The sequence below is a fragment of the Schistocerca americana genome, chromosome 2 (genome assembly GCF_021461395.2).
Source record: "Schistocerca americana isolate TAMUIC-IGC-003095 chromosome 2, iqSchAmer2.1, whole genome shotgun sequence".
In the NCBI taxonomy this organism is placed as follows: Eukaryota; Metazoa; Arthropoda; class Insecta; order Orthoptera; family Acrididae; genus Schistocerca; species Schistocerca americana.
The window spans coordinates 177,661,803-177,687,924 of record NC_060120.1 but is presented as its reverse complement, the minus strand read 5'-3'; the positions used below and the strand labels follow the sequence as shown (position 1 = coordinate 177,687,924).

The following is a 26,122-nucleotide window of genomic DNA, read 5'->3' as shown; positions in this document are numbered from 1 at the left end:
TTAGAGACAGATCTGGAGATCGAGTAGGCCAAGGCAACATGTCGACCCTGTAGACCGTGTTGATTTGCAACAGCGGTATGTGGGTGATCGTTATCCTGTTGGAAAACACTCCCTGGAATGCCGTTCATGAATGGCAGCACAACAGGTCGAATCACCTGACTGAAATACAAATTTGCAGTCAGAGTGCGTGGGATAACCACCATAGTGCTCCTGTTATTATACGAAACTGCACCTCAGACAACAACTCCAACTGCAGGTCCAGTGTGTCTAGCACGTAAACAGGTTGGTTGTAGGCCCTCAACTGGTCTAAACAACACACGACCATCACTGGCACCGATGCTGAATCAACTTTGATCAGAAATCACAACAGACCTCCACACCGCACTCCAATTAGCTCTCACTTGACATCACCAAAGTCGCAAATGGCGGTTGTTTGGGGTCGGTGGAATGCACGCTACACGGCGTCTGGCTCGCGTCTTTGAAGTAACCGATTTGTAACAGTTTGTTGTGTCCCTGTGGTGCCAACTGCTGCTCACGTTGCTGCTGCAGATGCAGTACGATACTTCAGTGTCATTCGCTGTACACGATGGTCTTCCTTCTCGATAGTGCCAAGTGGCTGTCCTGAGCCCAGTCTTCTTGTGATTGAATATTTTCGTGACCAACGCTGCCAGCAATCGTGTACAGTGGCTACATTCCTACCAAGTCTTTCATCAGTAACGGAAAAGGAATAGGCAACTTCTCGTAACCTTATGATACAACCTCGTACAAACTCAGTGCGTTGATAATGGTGTCTTTGTCGCCTTAAAGGCTTGCTTGACTAATATCAACTCACGACGTCCAGTCTAAAAGGTAACTTACGTTCAGGACCATTACAGCGTATATTTAAAGTAAACCTGATTTCCATCCTCGTAGTGGCATTGCTAGTGCCACTCTTGAAATTTGAGTAGACACCATCTTTCAGATGTAGAAAAACGTCTACTAACTTTCTTTTAGGTCGCACTACTCCTTCTTTGTGTTGTAATTTTTTTTGTCATTGTATTTAGTGGTAAATGTCAGTACATTTAAATAATACATTTGTGTGCACTTATGGTGTCGGCAGTTTTTACGGAAATGTTAATAGCGAATGAAAATGTAAAACGAGCAGCAATCATAGGCCTATTTACAGTCTTGATTTCCGAAAATACTTTGCTTTGTTTATGACTTTGTCACGATTTCCGAAGGTGTTGTTACGCAGGAACATAAGAGCACCGCGTAAGTACCTGCGAGTGAAACGAGCAGCAATATTTTCCGAGATGTGAGTTGCGGTGTCAGAAATTATCATGCCACGAAAGAGGCACTCGCCGAGCAACAGCTGTAGTTTCACGATTGTCGTCAAATGAATCGTGTTTCCTCATATTTAAGATGTTGGATCTCAGATATATTTTGCTATTACTTCCAAATATGTCACCATTTTTTAGGTTTTCCTTACGAAGTATACTACTAATATCAGAACTTAAATTCCTATGATTTGAGCTAAATATCAGCTAACTGCATTTGCGGAACGAAACAAATGAAGGACATTCTCATTGGCTGTCTACACCTGACTCATGAATCGTGATTGGTCGTCTTTAAATTCCCATGATTCATCGCGCCGTTACAAACTGTTGGCTATCCCGGTAAAGTTTCTTACACAGTGATTGTACTTTTGCAAGCGTTTCGTTTTCAACTGTCTAAACTGAAAAATTGAGTGGCAGGGCGGTAATGAATAGAAGAAAGGCTGATTGTTGTCGTGACGACACGGCTGGTTTATTGGCAGATCGTGTGTGAGGTCACGGCTAAACTATTTACATAATAATATCCATCATATCGATGTGAAATGGAGAACAATGATTTATTTTCTGTGAACTGGGCGCTTTCTTTTGAGCGTGGATGAAATAAGACAATTTTCGCATCTGGAAAGGGTGCAAATCGGTGGGTGACGTAGAATAACGCTTGTGCACAATATTGGGTTTCTAACATTTCAACGGTTGTGCCTTGCTGTAAATAAATCTTGAACTGTGTCATATCAGTCTTTCAACTAAAAGTGTCCCGCAGGTGCCATGGAGTAGGGCATTGCAAAACTATGCCACACGGCGCTGAAACGTTGCCTTGAACATCCATATATCTATTTTCAACTGTTAAACTTTAAAACACTGGATATTTTCACCTAAAAGAATGCATATTCATAGATAATGAAAAGCGTTGTCATGAATTCCAAAGCAGTGACAAACAAACTAAGTGAACAAAAAAGATTCAAAAGTCAAAGGCTGAGCAAATTAATTTTTAATTTGAGAAAATTAAATGCAACTTATAACAGCATTAACAGAGTTTATACCATTTTCAAATGTTAAATTCAGAATTTCGACACATTCTTCGAATGTAATAGAAGTCAAAGCATCCACACATACATGCACAGCCAGCAGGCCACCGTGCGGTGCGTGGCGGAGGGTACCCTGTACCACTACCACTCATTTCCTTTCTTGTTCCACCCGCAAATATAACGAGGGAGGAACGACAGTCAATATGCCTCTATATTAACCCCAATTTCTTTTATTTTATATTCGTTGTCCTTACCCGTGTTGTACGTTAGTGGCAGTAGAATTGTTCTGCAAACAGTTTCAAATGCTGGTTCTCTAAATTTGCTCAATATTGTTCCTCGGAAAGAACGTCGCCTTCCTTGTAGGGATTCCCATTTGAGTTCGGAAGCAGTTCTGTAGTGCTTGTATATTGTTCAGACCTACCGGTAGTTCGTATCTGAATAGTTCCGATGTCGTCCTTTAATCGGACGTGATACGGATCCCAAACACATGAGTAGTACTGAAGAATAAATCACACTAGTGTCCTACATGCAGTCTCATTTACAGGTGAACCACACTTTCCTAAAATTCTCCCAATAAACCGAAGTCGACCATCCGCCGTCCATACTACAATCCTTATATGCTGTATTCATTTCATATCCCTTTGCAATGCTACGTCCAAATATTTAAATGACAACTGTTTTGATTCATGGACAGAAGCTTTTCTGTCTCCAGGAATTAATTAAGGCATTCAATAAGTAATGCAAATATTTTTTCTGAAAGCAGGATGATATTAATCAGTATACCAATAAACCATATTATTCTTCACTCTTTTGCCTACAAAATCCTATTTTTCAACGTAATCTCCATTCAGTGTGATGGCGTTATGCAACTTCCTGGGAGGGCTTGTATGCTCATATGGTACAACTCTAATGGTCGACGTCAGTGCCAACATCTTTCTGCATCAATAACCTCCCTTCCTCTTCCCATGAATACGACTTCCATTGGTCCAAACAGATTAAACTCAGAAGGTGCGAGGTCCAGGCTACAGGATGGATGAAAAAGAACAGTCCAATGAAGTTTTGTGTGCTCCTCTCGGGTGCGCAGACTTATGTAAGGCCTTGTGTTGTCATTGCATTTTTGTGGTGACGAACATGCTGAAGTTATTTCTTCAATTTCCTGAGGGTAACACAGTATACTTCAGAGTTGATGATTGCACCATTAGAAGGTCATCAAACGGAGTAATCTCTTCAGGGTCATGGAACACTACCTTTCACAATGCCCTACTGACACCAAACCCACCACCTATTTCCTAATCCTCCTAGCTAACCATACTGTGACCCACAATAAGTTATTTCACTTCAGACTGCCAAATCTATGAACAAATCCATGGTATTGCCATGGGTACTCAGATGGCACCATCCTATGCCAACTTATATATGGGCCATCTGGAGAAATCCTGCTTATCCAGTCAACACCTAAAACCTCTTGCCTGGTTCAGATTCATTGATGACATTTTCATGATCCGGATTCATGGCAGTAACGACATTTGCTCTTTCCTCCATAATCACAACACTTATTCCCAAATCCACTTCACCTGGACCTTCTCAACTCATCAAGCCATCTCCCTAGATGCCAATCTCTACCTCTCAGGTGGCTCCATAAATATGTTGTCCATATTAAGTGCACCAGCCACCAAGAGTATGTCCACTCTGATAGCTGTCACCCAGTCCACAGTTCATTACAACTTTTGCATCCACGGATGTCAGTGAAAAATAGAAGTTGTTGACATATGCCGATAACCTCACTAGAGCCTTTGCTGACTGACAATATTCTATCCAGCTCATCCACCAACAAATCTCCACTGTCATCTACTCCTCTGGTCAGTAAATCTATTAACCAGCCACCAACCAGTACTCCTCTAATCACTCATATCACTCTGGCCTTAAAAACTCAACCACAACCTTCATCAGGGCTTTGACTACCTCACGTGAGGCCCTCAGATGTGAGATATTCTACCCAAAATCCTACTCACATCTCGCAAAGTAGAGTTCCACTGCCCACCCACCCTAGACAGAATATTATTGTCCATCTGTATTCGAATCCTACTCCCAATCCTGCACCCCGTGGGCCATTCTCTTATGGTCAGCTCAGGCGCAAGACCTGTCCCATTCATCCACCCACCACCTCCTACTGCAGTCCAGCAACAGGCTTTTCCTAACCAATCAGAAGTAGGGTCATGTGTGAAAGTAGCCCTTTATATATCAGCTGTGCTGCAATTGCTGTACAGCATTCTATGTGGGCATGACAAGTAACCAGCCATCAACTCGCATAAATATACCACTAAACTGTGGCAAAACTGCGAACTGGATCATACAGTTGTCAATTATGCTGAACACAACAATGTAAATGACTTCAATAGCTCCTTCACTATTACATGGGGCATTTGGATACTCCCTCCAGCAAATGTTTATCTGAATTATACAAATGGGAATTGTCTCTCTAACACATCCTGTGCTCTTGCATTTTGCCTGGCCTAAAACTCCACTAACCTATTACCATTGCCTCACCTTGCCTTCTCTATTCTGTCCATACCACACCTTCTCAATGCAGATCGTGCACTGCCTTCCCACCAGCCTTCTTCTACATCCACATCTACATCAATACTCCACAATCCACAATATGGCATGTGGAGGACAGTGCTCTGTACTACTGCTAGTAATTTCCTTTCCTGTTACACTCGCAAATAGAATGAGGGAAAGACGACTGTCCATATGCCTCTGCACGTGTCCTAATTTCTCATGTCTTATCTTTATGGTCCTTACACACATTGTATGTTGGCAGCCATAGAATCATTCAGCATCAAATGCAGGTTCTCTAAATTTTCTCAGTACAGTTCCTCAAAAAGAATGTTGCCTTCTCTCCAGGGATTCCCATTTGAGATCCTAAAGCAACTCCATAACACTTACGTGTTGTTCAAGCCTAACAGTAACAAATCTGGCAGCCTGCCTCAGAATACTTCATTGTCTTCCTTTAATCCTACCTGGTACAGATCCCAAATACTTGAGCAGTACTTAACAATACAACCATTCCCCTTTCCTACCCCAATCCTCACATGCTTGTTCCATTTCATAAGCTTTGTGATGTTATGCCCAAATATTTAAATGAGATAACTGTGTCAAGCAGGAGGCTACTAATGCTGTATCCAAACATTATGGGTTTGTTTTTGCTATTCATCTGCATTAACTTACTTTTTCTACATTTCGAGCTACCTGCCAAGTAGAAATTTTATCTAAGTCAACTTATATCCTCCTACAGTCACTCAACTTCAATGCCATACCGTAAGCCACAGATCATCAGCAAACAACTGCAGATTGCTGCCCGCCCTGCGTGCCAAATCATTTGGCATGCCTGATGATACCATAATCCCTGATGAACATTTGCCATCAAACACAACATACTGGGTTCTATAACTTAAGAAATCTTTGAACCACTCACATATCTGTGAACCTATTCCATCTGCCCATACCTCCTTTAACAGCCTGGAGTGGGGCACTATGCCAAATGTTTTCCAGAAATCTAGAAATATGGAATCTGCCTGTTGCCCTTCATCCATAGTTGACAGTATATCATGTGAGAAGCAGACAAGCTAAGTTTTGCACAAGTGATGCTTTCTAAAACCATGCTGATTCGTGGATATAAGACTCTTGATCTGACAAAAATTTATTATATTCAAACTGAGAATATGTCAAAGTTTGCTGCAGCAAACCGATGCAGGTATTCTCTGTCCCTTCCTCCCTCACTCGCCCCCCCCCCCCCCCCTTTTCTTTCTGATCCCTCATCCTCATCTCGGCCCCCTTTTCAACCTGTCTCCCTTCTCTCTCCTCTCCCTTTCTCCCTCTTCATCTTTCACTTCTTTTCTGCCTCCCTTTTTTCCTCCTCAGTTCCCCAACTTTCTGTCCTTTTCCCTCCTCCCCTTTTTTCCCCCTTCTACATCTTCCTTCATCCCTTCTTGTACTCTCTGTACTTTTTCATGTTGTTGTGCTGCCATGAAGTTATCTGTCCATAGATCTGCATCTTTCCTGATACCACTCCTTACATCCTTTCCTACCCCTTTCCATCTCCATCAGCTAAGGCAACTGCTTCAATAATTGAGTATCAATAATTAGTCTTGCCTTGCTGAAGGGAGCGTGCATTTGGGTGTCTGTGTCATGCATGAATGTGTATATTATTGTTGGATAAAGAGCTAGTGCTTGGAAGCTAGTGTGAATGTTGTTTTCTGTGATGTGTTACTGTGCTCCATGCATTAATCTGCTATAGGTGAGTGGTTGCCTTTCCTTTATTTTATCTATTACACCATCCAAGGAATTTCCATTATTGTTATAAATTATTATTAAGCCTATTATTATTAGTATTATTATTATTATTATTCACATATGGGCATAATAGAATCCATCAATGTCAGTTCTGATGGTTGGCCTTCCTTTGTGTCCAAATTTGTTTCATCCTTTCAGAATGAAGTCTCTTTCTTTCATCATACCACAGTGTTCCAGTCCGTTTTGTAATTTCCCTCTGACCAACTTTCCAAGCAAATATCTTTTGTCTGAATGTCTTTCTATCTGTAGTTAAACAGCTACTTTAAGATGTTTCTTAATCACAGCAATCCTTGTAATTGGCTCAGTTTTGGCCTTACTTCTGTTTTCGTAGAATTCTACTATTTGTTTTGTCAACATAGTGGGTGCCAGTCTTTTAATGTGCCCATAAAATGTAAGTCTTGGTTTTCTCATGTCACCATGTATGTTTTTGTGTACTCTTCTATTTCCTTATTGCTTTTCAGTCTATAAGTTTCTCCATCAGTCAGTTTGGGGCCTGATATTTTCCTAATAATCATTCTTTCCTTCTTTTGAATTTCTCCAGTATCCCTCTTTATATTTAAAATTAAACTTTCTGATCCATAAAGACATTCAGGTTTGATTACAGTGCTGTAATGCCTAAGTTTACTTAATTTAGAAAGTGATTTTTATTATAAATATTTTGTGTTTATCTGAACACAGTTGCCTTTTTCCAGACTGTTTTCTTGTATGATTTCTCCCAAGTATTTAAACTGGAAAGCCATTTTATTTTTCCATATTTTGTGTTCAAAAACTTTGGTGCTTGTTTGTTGCATGTCATATATTCGAATTATTTGATTTTTTTGGAATGATATTTGTGGTGTTACTTTTTCTGCAACTTCTTTAAGAATTTCAATTTGTTTTTGAGCTGTGGTGGGACATTCCATGTCAAGTCACCCAGGCCTTGACACCAACCATGTCAGATTTTGATGAAACTTGGTACAACTACTTCTTTTATCATCCTGAAAGCACTTGTAAAATTTTTTTGCTCTATCTCTTATAGTTTTTTTTTTTATAAATTTTTAAAGTTTTTAGATTTGGCTTTGTTTCAGCAGTCGGAAATTGTAACTTAAACGTGTCCTCACAACTAAAAAAATTTGTATATTAAAGAATACTCAAGATATCAGTATGAAATTTTGGAATAAGTTTGTGTATTATATCTAAATGTTAAAAAAAATTACCATAAAGATATATTAAATTCTTCCAAATGAAAAAAAATTATAAGATTTTTTAGTATTTTTTTTTTTTTTAGCTAACGGATGTTTAGTTTTACAAAAACTGCAATATCTAGAGTCTCAGACCTGATAGAAAGCTCAAATTTGTTTTAAAATACTCTTAATTGTATAGGCTATTAGATAAAAGAAAAATTATGTTGGCTTTTTAACCTGTTTAATAGTTATCTAATTTTTAAAATAATATTAATTATATTTTAAAAATAAAAAATGCCAAGTGACTTAGACACCGAAAATAAGTTTTTGTCTTCTTGGAGTAACAATGTACACTTGGATTTTGTATTGTTACTCCTGTGTTTTGAAGTAAAAAATTATTACAGTGTTAAATAGTGCTTGGAGAGTATTTTATTAAGTTTATTCAAACTCTCAGTAAGTACTGTTGCTTAGTTTACAGAGATTCTTTTCCAATATCCTACAAAAGTAACCAGAACAGTAATCAGACCAAAAGTGAAATCAGTATGTCAGATATTCAAACCTGTAGTGTAGGGTTATTTAAAAAATCTGACTGTTTCCAAACAACCTACACACCTTCAAAAAAGTTACAACCGGTATCAGAATTAAGTGAGGAAGAAAAAGATTTGATCCACTTACGATCTGGAATTAATTTGTGTGAATTTAACAATATATGTTCACACCACAGCTACTACTTTTTAAATGTTTTTGAAAAGTACATGTGTAGACCCACTAAAAAAACACAAAAAGCCCATCAAAAATCGTTGAGAAGTGTAGGCTTGGATCTTTCTAAACAATTACTGACAAAAAATAGTAGCATAAAACCTGGACAAAACCTTTGCTCAACATGCCGTAACTTTTGTGAGGAAAAATTAAGAGTTGAAGTCAATGAAAGTGAAACAGATGATGAAGTCATGGTTGAATTAGAATCATTGGAATCCAGAAATGAATCCCTCGTACAAACAAACATTGCTCTTGATTATTTAGGTTTAACACCGATAAAGCTTCATGGCTTGTCAGAACAAAGTAAAGGGTCTTATTTTAAAAGGAAGGTTAGCAGTATTGAAAAGACTGCAAAAAAGGCGGTTTCAAAAGCATTAAAATATGATGCACCAAGTTCTGATGATAACGAAGAAGATAAAAGTGTGGTTGAGAAAGCAAAGGATTTTGATGTAATGGTTTCTCTTATGAAAGAGAAGATTTCATCTGTTGGGAGGTCTAGAAAAATCCAGATTCTGACCTTAGCTCCAGATTCTTGGACTCGAAATAAAGTGATGAAAGAATTTAATGTAAGTGAGTACATTGTGCGACAAGCTAGAAAGCTAAAATCTGAAAAGGGTATTTTGGAAACTCCTGGTCCAAAAAAAGGTAAAACTCTTTCCGAAAATACAGTAAGACTTGTAAGAGATTTTTATGAAAAGGATGAAAGTTCCAGAGTGCTACCTGGAACAGAAGACAAAGTAAGTGTTCAAAAAAATGTGTACATGCAAAAAAGACTCATTTTGTGTAACTTGAGAGAACTCTATTATTCTTTCAAATGGGAGAATCCCGAGGTAGAAGTAGGATTTTCAAAATTTTGTTTCTTGAGACCTAAATGGTGTATCCTTGCTGGTGCTGCAGGCACACACACTGTATGTGTATGCAGTATCCACCAGAATGTTTAACTATTACTGGATGCTGTGAAAACTGAAGAATCTTATAAACACCTAATTAAGATGCTTGTGTGCAACACAGAAAACCAAAACTGCATGCTACATCATTGCAACAGCTGTCCTGCAAACACTGCACTAACAGAGTGCTTAACTGAAAAACTAAGTGAAGATTATGATTTAGAAGAAGAAATTGTAATCAGTCAGTGGGTTAACACAGACAGGGCAGAAATGATCAAACAGTCTATCAGTGTTGAAGACTACATTTCTTTATTGGTTAGGTCATTGGAAAAGCTCACCCCACATTCGTTTATAGCAAAATCCCAATCAGCAGCCTTTAAAAGATTGAAAGAAGACCCACCACCCAAAACAGCAATTATTGTGATGGATTTCAGTGAAAATTATTCCTTTGTTATACAAAATGAGATCCAAAGTTACCACTGGAATAGAGGTGGTTGTACTCTATACCCAGTTGGAGTTTTTCTAAGAAATGAGGAAAACAATGTTTTTGTTTCCAACCACTGTTTTATTAGTGATGACCAAGAACATGACACTGGTTTTGTTAACTTTGTACAAAAAGAAATTACAAAGTGGCTTTCATTACATCATACTGACATTGACTCAGTTCACTACTTTACAGATGGTTGTGCTGGGCAGTACAAAAATAGAAACAGTTTTAAAAATTTGACTGAACACTTGAGAGACTTTAATTTGAAGGCCCAACACTCTTTTTTTGCAACAAGTCATGGGAAGTCAATTTGTGATGGCCTAGGAGGAACTATTAAAAGAATTTTAAGGAAAGCCAGTCTACAGCAGACAAAGAACAAATAATGACAGCAATCGATGTGTATAAGTTTTGTGAAAAAAATATTGAAAACATTCATTTTCACTTTATTGACAAAAAAGAAGCTGATTTGCTATGGTTAAAACTAGAAAAACGTTTTTCAGCAACCCGAACCATTCCTGGAACTAGAAGTTTTCATAACTTCAAACCACTTCCAACAAACAACCTTGAAATTAGAAGGACTACAGATAGTGTAAAACCCTCCTTAGTCTTTTCTTTCCATTCTTCTTCTGATTGGGTTCGTGTTGAACCGTCCATAAATTGCTATGTGGCTGCAAATTATGATGGTAACTGGTACTTTGGACTGATAAAAACAATATTCAATGATGAAGAAGATGCAGAAATTCTATTTCCACATCCTTCAGGACCCGCTGCATCATTTTATTGGCCTGAAAGAGAAGATTCCTGCATAGTGCCTTTGGAGCACATAGTCTGTGTAGTAGACGCACCTCAATCAAGCTGCACTGGGAGAATGTATTACTTCAAAAAAGACTGTATCAAAAGAACTGAAAGCTCTTGGATGAAGTGGAAAAACAGTTTGAACCAGCATTAATGTTTATTAAAAAGACAAAATTACTCAAAAAATTCAATGTTTCAAGCAATCAGTTGGGTTATACATAAGTGCCGTAAGTAAACTATCTTTGTACATAATTCTAATGTAATCTACTATAATTAATAAACATGTTACAAAGTCATCATTATTTTTGTTTTATCAAGTAGCCTATATGTTTAAGAGTAAATTAAAACAAATTTGAGCATTCTATCAGGTCTGAGACTCGAGATATTGCAATTCTTATAAAACAAAACATCCATTAAAAAAAAAGAAAAAAAATATATATATATATATATATATATATATATATATATATATATATATATATATATATATATATATATATATATATATGCAGAAATTCTATTTCCACATCCTTCAGGACCCGCTGCATCATTTTATTGGCCTGAAAGAGAAGATTCCTGCATAGTGCCTTTGGAGCACATAGTCTGTGTAGTAGACGCAGCTCAATCAAGCTGCACTGGGAGAATGTATTACTTCAAAAAAGACTGTATCAAAAGAACTGAAAGCTCTTGGATGAAGTGGAAAAACAGTTTGAACCAGCATTAATGTTTATTAAAAAGACAAAATTACTCAAAAATATATATATATATATATTTGTATTTTTTTTCTTTTTTTTTTAACGGATGTTTTGTTTTATAAGAATTGCAATATCTCGAGTCTCAGACCTGATAGAATGCTCAAATTTGTTTTAATTTACTCTTATATACTTTACTCTTATATATATATATATATATATATATATATATATATATATATATATATATAGAAAATATTAATATATTTTAATAGGATCATTTTTATCTTCAAATATGTATTATAAATAAACTTGCTGCAAAAATTCATGATGTTATCTAAAAGAGTTTTTAAGATAAGCAAATTTAAAGTTTTGAATACAAAGTAAACTGACCATTTCTGAAGGTTCAGAAAACGCAAAACACAAAAACTTTAAAAATTTATAAAAAAAATCTGTAAGAGATACAGCAAAAAAAAAAATTGCAGGTGTTGTCTGGATGGTATTAGAACCATTTGAGCCAAATTTCATGAAAATCTAAGGAGGTGGGTGTAAAATTTATTTTTTATTGGGTGATTTGATATGGAATGACCCTGGTAATATCCCTAGTTAAAATTGCCAGATCATCTGAAAAGGCAAGGCAATCTGCCTAACCTGATTCATTGATCTATATTTTGAATCGACTTTTGCTCTCAGTATTCAGTAATCACCTTTTCCAAAACACAGTTAAACAGTACTGGTGAGAGTCCATCTCCCTGTCTAACACCAGTCTTTATATCAAATGATTCAGAAATTTCTCCCACAAATTTAACTTTAGAGTTAGTGTCAGTTAACATTTCGTTAATCAGTGTTAGAGTTCTTACCTAGCCCTTGCTCCTTTAAAATTTGGAACAGAGATTCACAATCAACTGAGTTGTAGGCCTTTTAAAATCCACAAATGTACAATCAGTATTGTTACTCGAAATCCTTTGGTGCCTAAGGATTAGTTTTAAATTAAGAGTTTGTTCCAGACAGGATCTGTTTGGTTTAAAGCCTGCTTGGTATTCACCAACTGTTTTCTTATATTTTTTCTCTTTACCTAATTGAGTACCGTATTAAAATCAGCCATTAAATATTTAACATGGTTTGAGAGAATTTTTGAGACGATGCTTTCTAACATTTCCCAAGCTTTATTAACTTCTACAGGTTTTTTACAATTATCCTCATTGACTGGTGTAAGGGCATTAATTAAAGTGTACACCTTATTTGTACATTTAAGAGAAATTGTCATTAGTCTATTATTAATGGGTTTTACCTCTGTTATTGAATTTAAAATAGTTTTGAAGACTGCAAAAGCAACTCTCAGATGTGCTGTATTATTAAGTATTCTTTTATCAGTGTTGCTTTTAAAAAGGCAATAATTATCAAAATCCATGGTTTGACATCTGTTTAAGAAAGTGTTATTACTCAGGGAACATACATGTTGAAAGCACCGATGATGGCTGTTAATCAGTTGAAATCGATTTGTAAATTAAATAAAGAAAACATCATCTTGCGACTGGTTTCTGCTTATTTGGTAATTTTATGGTTTACAATCACTGCACAACTTGGGAACCATATGGAGCCCCCCATTCAAAATCCATGGTGTTATTGTCCATCATTCATGTTTCTTGAAGTGCCAAAATTTGAATCTTCTATTCTTTTAATATATCTCCCAGTTTATGAAGTTTACCTGGTTGCAAAAGTGTTTTATGTTAAGTGTCACAAAAAATATATTTGTTTGGGTTTTAAGTTGGCCAGAGGACTCCGACTTCCTCTTTTGAATCACTCTGCAATTTAACTTGGCTGCCCCAGAATCTGAAAGACCATTTGCATCACTAATATTGGTGGTGGATTGACCACTTGAGGTAATATTGTGATTATCAAAATGCTCCATGATGATTGTGCCTGGAATGAGGCTGAGTTGAGTAGACTCATTGAGTGAACCCAGACTGTTGAGACAGGCAGGGTAAGTTCCAGAATATAAATTTCAGCCTCATGACTGGTGAACAGATACTGACCACATTGCCACTTGTTACTAGGCAGATGCAAAGTGGATTTGGTTTTATTTTGCCTTGGTGCGGGACTGCTTATTCTGTATTGGCAGCTGTCCATCATATCTGGTGGAATGTTCACTATCTGCCACCTGTGGCTCATCCAATATCCTAGGCAAAGTTGACTTCTTAGACTTTTTATTAAACCTATATTGATAGTAATTCTATTGTGTCCTGATTTTCACCATTTGTCCTGAATTTTTGTGCATTATTTTTAAAATGTCTTGAATTTCATACCACATGATTGGGTAACTTCCCATTCAAATTCCCCCCTCCCCAGAATATGGATTACAGTGTTCTTATTCATATTTGAGTGGATAACTATCAGTTCTCTGAGATACAGTAAGCTTTTTTGTGTAACCTACAAAAGTTAGTTCTTATGGCTTGAAATGTCTCAAAACTGATAGCTCATGCATATCTTTTACAGTCTTAAACCAACCAGGAAAAATTTTTGTGGACACCAAAGTCTCTGAATGTTGTAATTAGGCTACATTCATCTTCCAGCCCCTATGGAAGCAATAAGTAGAGGAATGCAAGATATCTCTACGTTCCTCATTTAACACTGATTCTCAATGTTCAGGTTGTACAACGTTTCCTTGATGCCCTCCTATGAGTGAAACAAACCTGTCACCATTCTATACCACCCTTCTTTTTATACATCCAGCATCACCTGTAATTCTTATCTGGCATGGATCCCTCCACACTTGGTCAATATTCTAAGACTGGATGCACATGTGATTTGTAAGCAATTTTCTTTGTAGACTGAGTCCCCTTTTTCAGTATCCACCAATGAACCTTCAGTATCCACCAATGAACCAAAGTCTGCCACTTGCTTTGCCTAAGACTGTGCATTGGTGATCGTTCCATTTCATATCCCTCCAAATTGTCATAAGCCTACCCAGGTATTTGTTTGTGTTGAATAATTACAATTGTGAATAATTGATATTACAATTGTTAAATATTTTTTCATTGTCTTTCTTCCAAGGATTCCAATTTAAGTTCCCCTTTCATTTCTGCTACACTGTTGTGTGGGCTATACTGACTTGTTAATGATTTTATCAGTGAACCTCTGAAATAGTTTACCTATTTACCTATTTGGTAAGGGCTCCATGGTGACTTGAGCATTTAATTGTTGAAATATTTTTGACAATGCAAATCTATAGCATATTTTCCTCTTTGTGCCACTCACCCTTGAAACAAGCAATCTCATAAAAAGTTCACATATTGAACCTCTCTTACATACATTTTGTGTATGCTGAGTCAGCCCTGTACTTTTTTATCCAGCATGGTTTGTTATGAGATAAGTAGTAGCCCCACTGTTCATCTGATATCATTGTTTTTTCTAGTCTAAAGAATGTATGGTGGAACTTATTATCATTTAGTACAAGTTTTTCTCATTTTTAAAATATATCTGCTGCCTTTAGATAGTACTATTTCATTATATTTTTAATAAACTGTACAGTAGACCACAAATGAATTTTTTTTTTAATTTTATCTAGTTTACCTGATCATAATTTTTTTTCTTGTGCTTCTTTATCTGTCTGAAGGTATGTCTTATCACTGTTCCTTAAAAGTAAATGGTATAATTACTTCTACTTAGTTCAGTATTTGCTCTAATTCTTGTTATGCTGCATTTTCAAAAATTGTCTTTCTTCTTCTTAGTTATGATGTTTTTCCCACATTCTTGTATAAATACTCTTAAGGAGTTCTTCATACTAAATTAATGAATTTGTAGAAATATTCAAACCCACAAGCAGATAGATATTAATACAGCAAGGTTCAAATTCCAGAATGAAATTTTCACTCTGCAGCTGAGTGTGCACTGATATGAAACTTCCTGGCAGATTAAAATCTGTGCGTGACCGAAACTTGAACTTGGAACCTTTGCCTTTCATGAGTAAGCGCTCTACCAACTGAGCTATCCAAGCCCAACTAACGATCCGTCCTCACAGCTTCAATTCCACCAGTACCTCAGCTCCCACCTCTGTACTTATACACTTGCCCGCGAAAAGCAAAGGTCCCGACTTTGAGTCTCAATCCAGCACACAGTTTTAATCTGCCAAGAAGTTTCAAGGTTCAGATTTCTGTTCAAATACCCAGATTTTTCTTAATAAAATTCTTTTGAATATTAGTCCACATCATATGGCACAATGTATTTTATCATCAACATTTATAATTTTTTAGTTTCTCCCTAGATCACGCCATGTGGAAAATTTGGTGGATCCTTTGAAAACAGCCATTTTCTTCCCCTTCCTGGTCCAATTTCAGCTTTGCCTGGTCTATAATAATTTTGTTATTGGTGGGATATTAAATCTGAATTTCCTTTGCTTTCCCATTAACTTTTGAAAAGTATGGATTCTTGATCTGGTTGAGAGGATGGTTACATAGAAACTGGATCTTTTTATACATAACAGTAATAGAGACATGAAAAAGCTTGTACCTACCATACATCAAAAGGCAGTCTGACTGAAGATATGAAACAACTTCCTCTTCTCTCTGATACCTGTGCATTTCACATATAATTTTTCTACATCCTAACTTACCATTTCTCCTGGCAACAAAATGATTTCAAAGCCTTGATAAGTAGAGTGTCAAGCCTATTTTTCTAGCTTGTAATTTTTTTGCCTGTTGGTTATGTAGCTCCTTTGCTCCGGCTTCATATACTGTTAGCACTTACTTTTAGAATGTATAATTTTTAGCACAACTGAAAGTAAAACATAAAAAAGATAAAAATGCATCTAACTTTCAGAAACTCAAGTTTTCTTCTTTGGGGATGGAAGAGAAAATGATTGGACAGATGGGAGAAGGTCAGTTCACTAAAACACCAGACTAAGATCGACCAATCTTTTGTTAGAAAAAATTGAGGAAAATATGAAAGAAAAATTACCTGTAAGCCAACTGGTCAGCATATCTGCCTCTTTGTCAATTTAAATACCTTTTTATACAACTACTCTGAATATTATTTTCCTTGTATTTAGTTAAGAACCGTGACAGGAGCACATTCCAGGTCAGTATCAGGTACAATGTACACCAAAATGCCATAAAAAGATGATTTCCCACAATTTTCCGAGGGATCTTTGAATTGTTTGTTTATTTTATGTACCTGTCCTGTTATCTAGAGTGAGAGAGAGAGAGAGAGAGAGAGAGAGAGAGAGAGAGAGACTGACTCAGTACTTGAGTGAATGACTGTGAGGTATTTAATCACCATACCATCTTTCCATGTAGTAGCCCACCACAATGTAAAATAAATTTCTTTTACAGTGCCCATTGCAGAACTGTTACATGGAGCATCAATGGCAGTGCAGAAATCCATTGGGTCAAAAATAGTAGCACCTACAGATATGGGTAAGTTGAAATTAAAATGTTAGATTATCTGTTCTAATAATCTCACTAACAGATATTACAGGTATTATTAAATATTTTATGCAGGTATCTCCTTTATTTTACCTTTTCCTGCCCTACTTACCCAAAAATTTCATTTCTTATATCGCTAAATTGATTGAGTTTTATTAATGAAACTACACTCTGCAGGCTCTTTGAGATGAACAAGCTATTGGCTGAAGCCATTTTCGTAAATGAGCTTCCTGTGACTTTGCTGTAAAATTAATAATAAACTGTTAGACTTCTTTAAAAAAGAAAAATACTGTGTTATGAAATCTCATCTCATGACTCACTCACAATACACAGTGGAAAAATACACAACAAACAAATGCTGCCTACAGAAAAGGAAGTTACTGGGGAAACACTGAGTGAGCCTAGAAACTCACGGAGCATCAGCAAAATAACGCAACATAAAACAAACAATAAAAACATTCTTGTGATATCCAGACTGATTGGCAACAAGTTTGTCACAAAAAAGGAAATAAAGTACACTTTTATGACCCAAACAATCCACCCATGACTACTAATCAAATAAATCCATCTACAGAGTACAAACAGCCTTATAAAACCACACCTCAGAGCTCCAGACAAAATGGAAACCTCGAAATACCCATTCTTCAAATATCTGCTACACCACCAGAAATTTCAGTGTTAGAAACAGGAAAACAAGCATAATAGGCACAGGCAAAAAACAAGAAGATCTGTACAGAGAAAAAAAGGCTTGGTTTCACCTGAGCAAAGTTAAGAACAGCACAACTGAAAATGTAATCAGTTTCCTATGTAAAACCTTCCCTGAGTTCAATGATTTCGAGGCAGAAAAACTAGCTACAAAAGCTCTAAACAGCAGTTTCAAAATTAGTGTTGACTTTGAACTAAAGGAAAAAGTAATGAGCAGTTCTATATGGCCTAAGAATGTAGTATTGCGGCATTTTTTATGCCGGAGAACATTCAAAGCAGCAGTACAATAGAGCCTACTATTGCAACTGCAGTTCAACGAAACTGAAATCAGAATAATGTACCCATAGTTTTAGCTAGTGTAAATGTTCAATGTCTACGAACAAAATGTGATCTGTTATCTATATTTATAAGATGCAAAGCCAGATGTGATATGTGTATGTAAGCACTGGCTCAAGAAAGAAGAGGGTGAAAATTACAGATGCATTGAATACCTAGAGATGGTGAGCTCATGGTGTCGAGAAACTACCAATAAAACTGCCAATAAAAATCTCAGCATTAGGGATGTGGGCCTGAGAAATTACTGCTCATATTGGATTTAGAACTGGCTGGCTTAGAACTAGTAGAAATAGATATGATTATTGTTTCAGTGTACCATTCACCAAAAGGAAGTTTCTAAAACTTTATCACTAACTTGGAAAGTTGTTTACCTAACATAACACACCTTAAACCAAAAATTGCACTCTTTATGTACACATAGGTGAAAATAGTACAAAAGAGAGAGCATTCTTGAATTTATGGTCCCTTTATAGCAAACAGACTTCCAACTAGAGGTGATGCCTGCCTCGACACCATTATTACAAATTTATATACTTGAAGTTACAAAATAAATGTAGTTGATGCAATGAAACTACAAATGAAGACTCTGGGTAGCCAACAGACAAATACATGGTGATCAAATTAAGTGTTTCACAGAAGAGTAGAGCCAAAAGAAAAACTACAGACTTTCAGTGCCTCACAGTCCAGCATAAACTGGCAGCAGTTAATTACAGAAGCAAAACCCAACGATGCCTTAAATGTTCTTTTCCAGACACTAAAAACCAAATTTGATGAGATGTTCCCACTGATACCAAAGAAAACCCACACAGGTAAAGCACAAGGAAAACAGAAAATAGTACATGCAAACACATGGTACAGACCTGAGCTAGCCAATCTAAAAAACATTGTCTTAATGTGGAATGACTGTGCCAAAGCAGCCACAGACCCAAATAGTAAACAATTGTTACACAGCAATTACTTAAGAGGCCAAGAGATTTTACAGAAAAAAAAGTAGAAGCTAAAAGGAGGGGGGACGACAGATTCATAAGAGAAGCCTATAATCCTTACAAAGCAGCCTGGACCCTAGTAAATGAAGCCTACTTCTAATGCCTGCAGTCCTGATGACTTCAATGACTACTTTATCAAAGTTATAGAAAACACTGTTGCACAAATCCCAGACTCGGTTATAGATCTTACTGTTTACTTACCAGATAAAACTCACAGTAAATTTGAAACATGGAAAAAGGTACATGCAAATGACATAGTGAAAATAGAAAAATCTTACAAAACTTCGGAGAGTCAAGATATGTACGGGATGTCCTGTACTGTACTAAAGAAAATTATTGGAGAAATAGCACACCCATTAGCAACAGCTATAAACAACTGCCTCTCTGCAGGAGTTTTCCCAGATTTCTTGAAACTTGCAAGGACGCTACCAGTTTACAAAAAAGGACACCCAGATAATGTGTCAAGTTTTAGGCCAATATCAATCATTCCTATACTAGCAAAAGTGATTGGATCCATCATGAAAGATCAGATCCTAACTTATTGTGAAGAAAATAATCTCTTCAAAGATGCACAACACGAGTTCTTAAATGGAAAGTCCTGTACCACTGCAGCATTAGACTTATTGAGAAAAGTAATGCAGGCATTCAAGGAGAGAGTTTGTGGCACTCACACTGTGAGATCTAAGCAAAGCTTTCAACTGCATCCCCCACAAGGTCTTGCTCAAAAAACTAAAATGCTATGGTGTGGGAGGTACAGCCCTAGCTACACTTCAGTCTTACTTGGAGAACAGAAGGTAGAACATGTTTTGCCACATGGTTCAGTCATAGCCCCACTCCTCTTCCTCATTTTTGTAAATGATCTAAGTGAAGTTAGTGAGACACTACAATTTGCGGACATCACCACTCTTATTGCCAAAGGGGAAAATTCTGCCCAAGCAGTCATGAAGTCTGATGAACAGTTCGAAAACACTAAAAAATGGTTCACCACCAACAAGATGAAAGTAAACAAAGAAAAACCCAGCGTATGGTGTGCAGTCTTAGAAAAAACACATACTCTGACCTTATAAAATCTATTAAACTGTTAGCCTTCACAATAGACCACAAACTCTCATGGAATGTACACACTGTGCATGTATGCAAGAAACTCTCTTGTGTAATATACCTCCTACAAAGATTTAAAAAAGTGATTACAGACCAGTTTACAATAACTTTCTGCTATGCTTTGTTCCATAGCCACATTTTGTATGGATTACAGCTATGGGGCCATTCGGCAGGCTGCAAGGATATGCTGCTACTGCAAAAGAAGGCAATAAGAATTATTACATTGAGCAGCAGCCAGGAACACTGCAAACCGTTATTCAGAACATTGGGGTAATGACTGTTTATAGCCACTATGTATTATTATGCCTTATCCACTTAAGGGAAAACCTAGACACCTACTGCAAGAGGCATAACATCCATAAACATAATACCTGCAGCAAAGAAGACATAAATCTGCCAACCTGCCGACTGTCCAAAACAAGAGACAGTTTTCCGGTGATCATTGTGAGGATGTTCAACAAACGACCTGTTGAATTGCAGACCCTGTCACTGGACAACTTCAAGAAACAAATTGACAAATTGCTGAAGCCCTAAAACAATGCCCATTACACTTGGTCCAAGAATTCTTTGACTGTGATGAAAGCGAATGGACACAGTGAATATGACATAGCCTAAATACATTACCTGTATAAAGTTTAGATGTTATTCTGTAATTCATTATATTGTAAATCACTTGATTGTAGCCAGCCATGGCTGGTGAATGACGAAGACCTGGTAATAAATGGTAATAATATTTACTGAGAGGTTACACAGAGGACAATGTGAAGATATTTACAAAGCAGATACAACTAGCCAAAGTAAACATTAACAGAAAAGATGTAACTCCAAGAAACTGTAATCCTGCACTGCACAATACTGTTTGTGGTACTTCATCTAAAGTAGACTGATAAACTAACAGGAAAACCTCAACCTTTCTTTAAAAAAAAAAAATAGGTGCTGCTTCCTGAGTTGTATGCTTTTTTAGGTATAGTCTTTCTTAAGTATATCCTGATGACACTTCAAAGTGCCTATATCCTGTAACAGAAAAGAGAGCTGTAGCTAAGTCAAAGACCAGGCCATAATCAATAATCAATTTGAAACAACATTACCTGAAACAAGAAAGACATATGAGCTGTGTGTGTGTGTGTGTGTGTGTGTGTGTGTGTGTGTGTGTGTGTGTATGTGTAATTTTTTTTATGAAAAATTTGAGTCACATGCAGAAAGCCTGCTATACACACATGAGTACTGTCTCTAGGCACTGTGGCCTGACTTTTTCCATCCTGGACCCTCCATTGTTTGATATTTCAAAATTAAGCAGCTCAACAACAAGAGACAATGTGTGGTGTTCCTAATTTTCAATAACAGCTTTGAATTTAGCTTGTTATAAGTAGCTGTTTCCTGTCATGCTTAAAAATAATGCTCATAATACCGCTATGTAAATAATGTGACAAATCAAGTCCACATAATCCCCATCTCATTTCCCTAACATGTATCCTCTCAAAAGTGGTAGAGTACTGCAAGCAGTTAAAAACACTGTTTCCTTCTCATTATCTGCATTTTAATCCAAAATAGCTCTAAATGCTATGCTTTTGAGCCTCAGTAATATTTTTGACTCTTTCAACAATACAATTCTATTCAAAAATACTCTACTGTTATATTTTCAATACCCTTCTCCCCAACCCCTCCTAAATTTTGTACCAGTCCGCTTACAGAGAAACAGTCAACATTTTTTTCTGGATATTTCGTTTATTATTTTCTCTGTTGTTATATCCCTATTGGGTTTGATTTTGATGGTTGCAACATCGGCAAAAAACATTATTTCACCTTTGTCAGTGTAAGATGGATAGTTGTTTGAATGCAGCAAAAACTGGATTAATCTCAATATTGAACACTGAGAAACATCAGTAGTACTTTGACCACACTCACCACATGATTTATCTTGAAAGTGCATAAGGTATCTAAAATGACCCTTTGCTTCGCATCTGTTAAATATGAAGCTGCAATGTTCCTACTCTCAGTATGTTCCAATATATAATTCAGTTTTTGTATTTTTCATTGTACTCTACATTGGCTATTAGTACTTGCAAGTAATTAGATGATTTTTTTTAAAAAAACAGAAAACATTTTGTTGAAAAAATATACTTGTTCAGTTGGTGGTGTTGATCATTGTAGTTCAATTTAACAAGTTATTATCATTTGCTGCATATGCGATGCATACAGTACTTGGGTGGCTTTCTTGGGAATATGTTACATTCTTAGGACATAACAAATGGTTTTTCTACAATCAATATTCTTTCTTCAACATTCATCATTTATTTCTCACTTCTTCAGTTTTCCATTACATAAGTGTAAACGGCCAACTGTCATTTTTACAACTCACAATTGCGCTCTCTTATTACTACCATGTGGTTGTAGTTTCTGTCACTTATAAAACTTTCAACAATGCAAGCACTCTTAGGTATTATTAGAATTTGTGTCATATGTAAATTTTAGTGGAAAAAAATCAATGCAAATATTTTACATTTGACATCAAGGTCAGTGGAGAGCATATATAATTTTGCCCGCCCGGCTAGCCATGCGATCTAATGTGCTGTTACACTGTGTTGGCAAGTGCTGTGCAAATGCCATTTCCACATACACATACACCATAATTATTCTACCATGCAAACATTTGGAGTTACACTCGTCTGGTATGAGACTTTCCTGGAGCGGTCCATTGAGGACCAAACCACACAATAACCCTGGGTTTGGTGTGGGGCGGCAATGGGGTGGGTGGGCTGCTGTGGCCTATTGTAGGGTTGTGAACCACTGAGGGCTAATGCGGGTGAAGCCTCTCCGTTGTTTCTAGGTCCCCGGTTTGGTACATACGTACGTACATATATACATACAAGATATGTTTTAATTAAATTGTTTCATGAAATAAAGGGCTTTGAGTGTTAAATATAACATGATGAGAATTTTTAACAATTAATATTGCATCATGCAATTTTTAATTGGAATTAAATAAATATTTTGTTTGCCTACAATCATGTTAGTTCCAGGCATCAATCCTAATTGATCAATGCAAAATACACTCTCCCATCTTAACATTTAAAACTATTTAGTAACAACTGTTTACATAATGAACAATTATGCTTTAACAAAATTCTGTATTTTCGTTAGTTACACTACAAAGTGAACCACATATTCAAAGTACTTTGTAAGTCATGAACTTAAATTTCTGCTAAAGAATGTTGTCAGCTATACAGACTGGTAAAATAATTACAGTTGGTGTAATTTTAGCCATTCACATATCATAGTGCAAGGTAAATAAAATGGTAGCTACATATTCAGTAGAGAGGGCCTGATGGATTCCAAATTTTGAATCCTGAGAAACTCTTACTTGCAAATACACTCCTACACAAAACTTAAGGACAAATGTAATGAAACTTGGATGTTACATAGACAGAATTGCTACAGTATAATTCAAAGGTAACAAAGAAATATGCAATGTAATGAACAGAAATGACTGTGACGCAAAGAAAATAATTACACTGAAGTCATCATGATTCATGATGGTCCCCTGGACATTTCAAATGCTGGCATATGGTTCCTTATGGAGTGTATGATTACCACAGACCTCCCCCCACCACCACCTTCCCCCCCCCCCCCCCCCCCTGCCCCCCCTCCCCCCCAAGCTGGCCACAAGATTGATAAGGAGTTCTTCAGTACGGCATTCCATTTCTCCACCAGCAAAGTTGACTACGGCTGGTTGGTCATTGGTATATGTCGATTTGGTGCCATATATCTCCTTAGTGCATTGAGACTTAAGTCAGGAGAACGGGCAGACCAGTCCACTCACCAAATATCCTCTCATTCCCATAGCTCCTGCACATAGTCTGTTTGATGTGGTCACTCATTGTCATCCATAAAAATGAAGTCAGTTGCATGCACTCTTGAAAAGGCACCCTGGGGAAGGAGTACCATGTCACAATAACACTTACTGGTGAGTGTACTGTGTTCAAAGATTTGAAGGTCAATACATCTATGTAACATTGTACCTGCCCACACCACAACACCTGGGCCAGCAAAATAATTATATGGGTGCATTACATGTTCTTATTTTTCTCCATGTGAGTGTATGTCCAGCATTCACAAACACAGATATTATAGAGCTTTATCTGATGATGAAACAAATGAAATATTGTGCATGCATGAGTTAATCCTTTTCTGCATTAACTTTAATGTATTGGGTTCAAATTGATTTATTGTGTTATTATTACTAATAATCCTGATAACTTAATGGCAGGCACCAGTGCTCTTTCAAAACTGCTCATATTCCTTCAGCATGTAGGCAATTGTTATTCTATGAAAACATCACTGTGTTTGTATAAGTGCATGTATGAAGATTGCAATGACAGACAAAATGCAACTGTTTAATATAACTTTTTCACAGAAATAGTTTTCCTCCTGGTATCTACATCTGGAGGAAACCCAAAGAATTTATAAATGTTTCATGATAGATAATTATTAACTCAGTTTCTAACAGCTCCTTTTCTTTGTTAGTGTATACTTTGATTCATTCCTCATCCCAAAATGTTCTCCTTCACAATGGAATCTAAGGTATAGTGAGTGGGTGAATGAATGAATGAGTAGCAGTTTAGAACAAATTTTCATGGTTGATTCCATAGTCACATAACTGCATTTACTTTTGTTTATTTCAGGGAAGCTCAGTGCTCTATATAGTCTGTCAGAAGCTGTTGTGCCCCTTGCAATTATACCGCTATACAATTTAGTGTACCAACACACCTTCAGCAGCTTTCCCTCAGCATTCTTCCTGACAAGTGCTGTTCTGACAGCTCCTGCTCTTCTGATGTTCATGTAAGTACAGTTTGCATGCGTTGCTAAGTAAACATATTAAATAAGAGTGTAACACAGAATTATTATTAACTTGATAAAAAGAAAAATCCAATCAGAAGACAGTTCAACTCAGTTCCCCTCTTTTACTTTAGTTACTAAACCTCATTTACGTTTCTCCATTTATATTAAAAGTCATCCAGCCTTAGTGTAACACAGAGGCTTCATTTATTTGTATCTCTCTATTTTTATTGTCATCCAGCCTAAGTATGACACAGAGGTAAAGGAGGTATTCAGCCATAAAAATAATTTTTGACCACTTATCCACTGAAATCGTATCTGTCTGAATATGTGTGTGTGTGTGTGTGTGTGTGTGTGTGTGTGTGTGTGTGTGTGTGCACGTGCGCGCGCGCGCGCGCGCGCAGGTGAGATCACGCATGCTCACCTCTTCCTCCTCCCCTCAATCAACTATTTGCTAAGTCTTTCCTTGGAAAAGGAACCCAAAAACAACAATCTTAAGTGTAAGTTAGCAGAGGTTCATAAATTCTGAACATTAAATCGCAAGATACTGGCTTGGGAATTTGTGTGTTTCATGCAGTCATCGTCGAAAGATCTTGTGTTCACTTGAGGCGTGACTCCTTGATGGAGCTAAGTAAGGGTTTCCATGCAATCGGACCATCGGCACAGGGAATCGAAGCCCGACTGACGGACATAAATAACACTGACAATGAGCAGACAGACCATTCCACCAGAACCGCCTGATGATGGCAGAAAGGTTATTCACCGAAATATCATGGGACTTCAACGATCGCACCCGGCTGGACACCCAAGAACTCTGGAAACAACACATACGCTGGGAAAGCCTCCGATCAAATACTTAAAAGGATATTGTGGTTTACACAGTCAAATACCTTCAACACATCATAAAATATACCAGTGCCTACAATTTTTGTCTAATGAATTAAGTACATTTTCACTGTAAGTGTAGATAGCCTTCTCAATATCAGAACCCTTTAGAAACCCAAACTGTGACTTTGACAGTATTTTATTTGTGATAAGATGGTTATAAACCCGATTGTACATTACCTTTTCTAAACTTTTTGAGAATGCTGGTAAAAGTGAAACTGGACGGAAATTTGATGCTATTTCTTTATCTCCCTTCTTAAACAGTGGCTTAACTTCAGCATATTTCAACCATTCAGCAAATATTCCACTCATAAATGACTGGTTACACAGATAGCTTAATATGTTACTTAACTCAGAATCACATCCCTTAATTACC

The 26,122-nt window shown here is 36.8% G+C and overlaps 1 protein-coding gene across 1 annotated transcript in view; it reads left to right on the top strand.

Annotated features, from left to right (window-relative positions):
* The window catches only part of LOC124596237, a 214,157-nt gene that overhangs the window by 171,556 nt on the left and 16,479 nt on the right, over positions 1–26,122 (top strand). The window contains exons 7-8 of the mRNA XM_047135301.1: positions 16,805–16,888; positions 24,708–24,864. Coding sequence (XP_046991257.1) covers positions 16,805–16,888; positions 24,708–24,864 — 241 coding nt within the window. The remainder of the gene's footprint in view (positions 1–16,804; positions 16,889–24,707; positions 24,865–26,122) is intronic.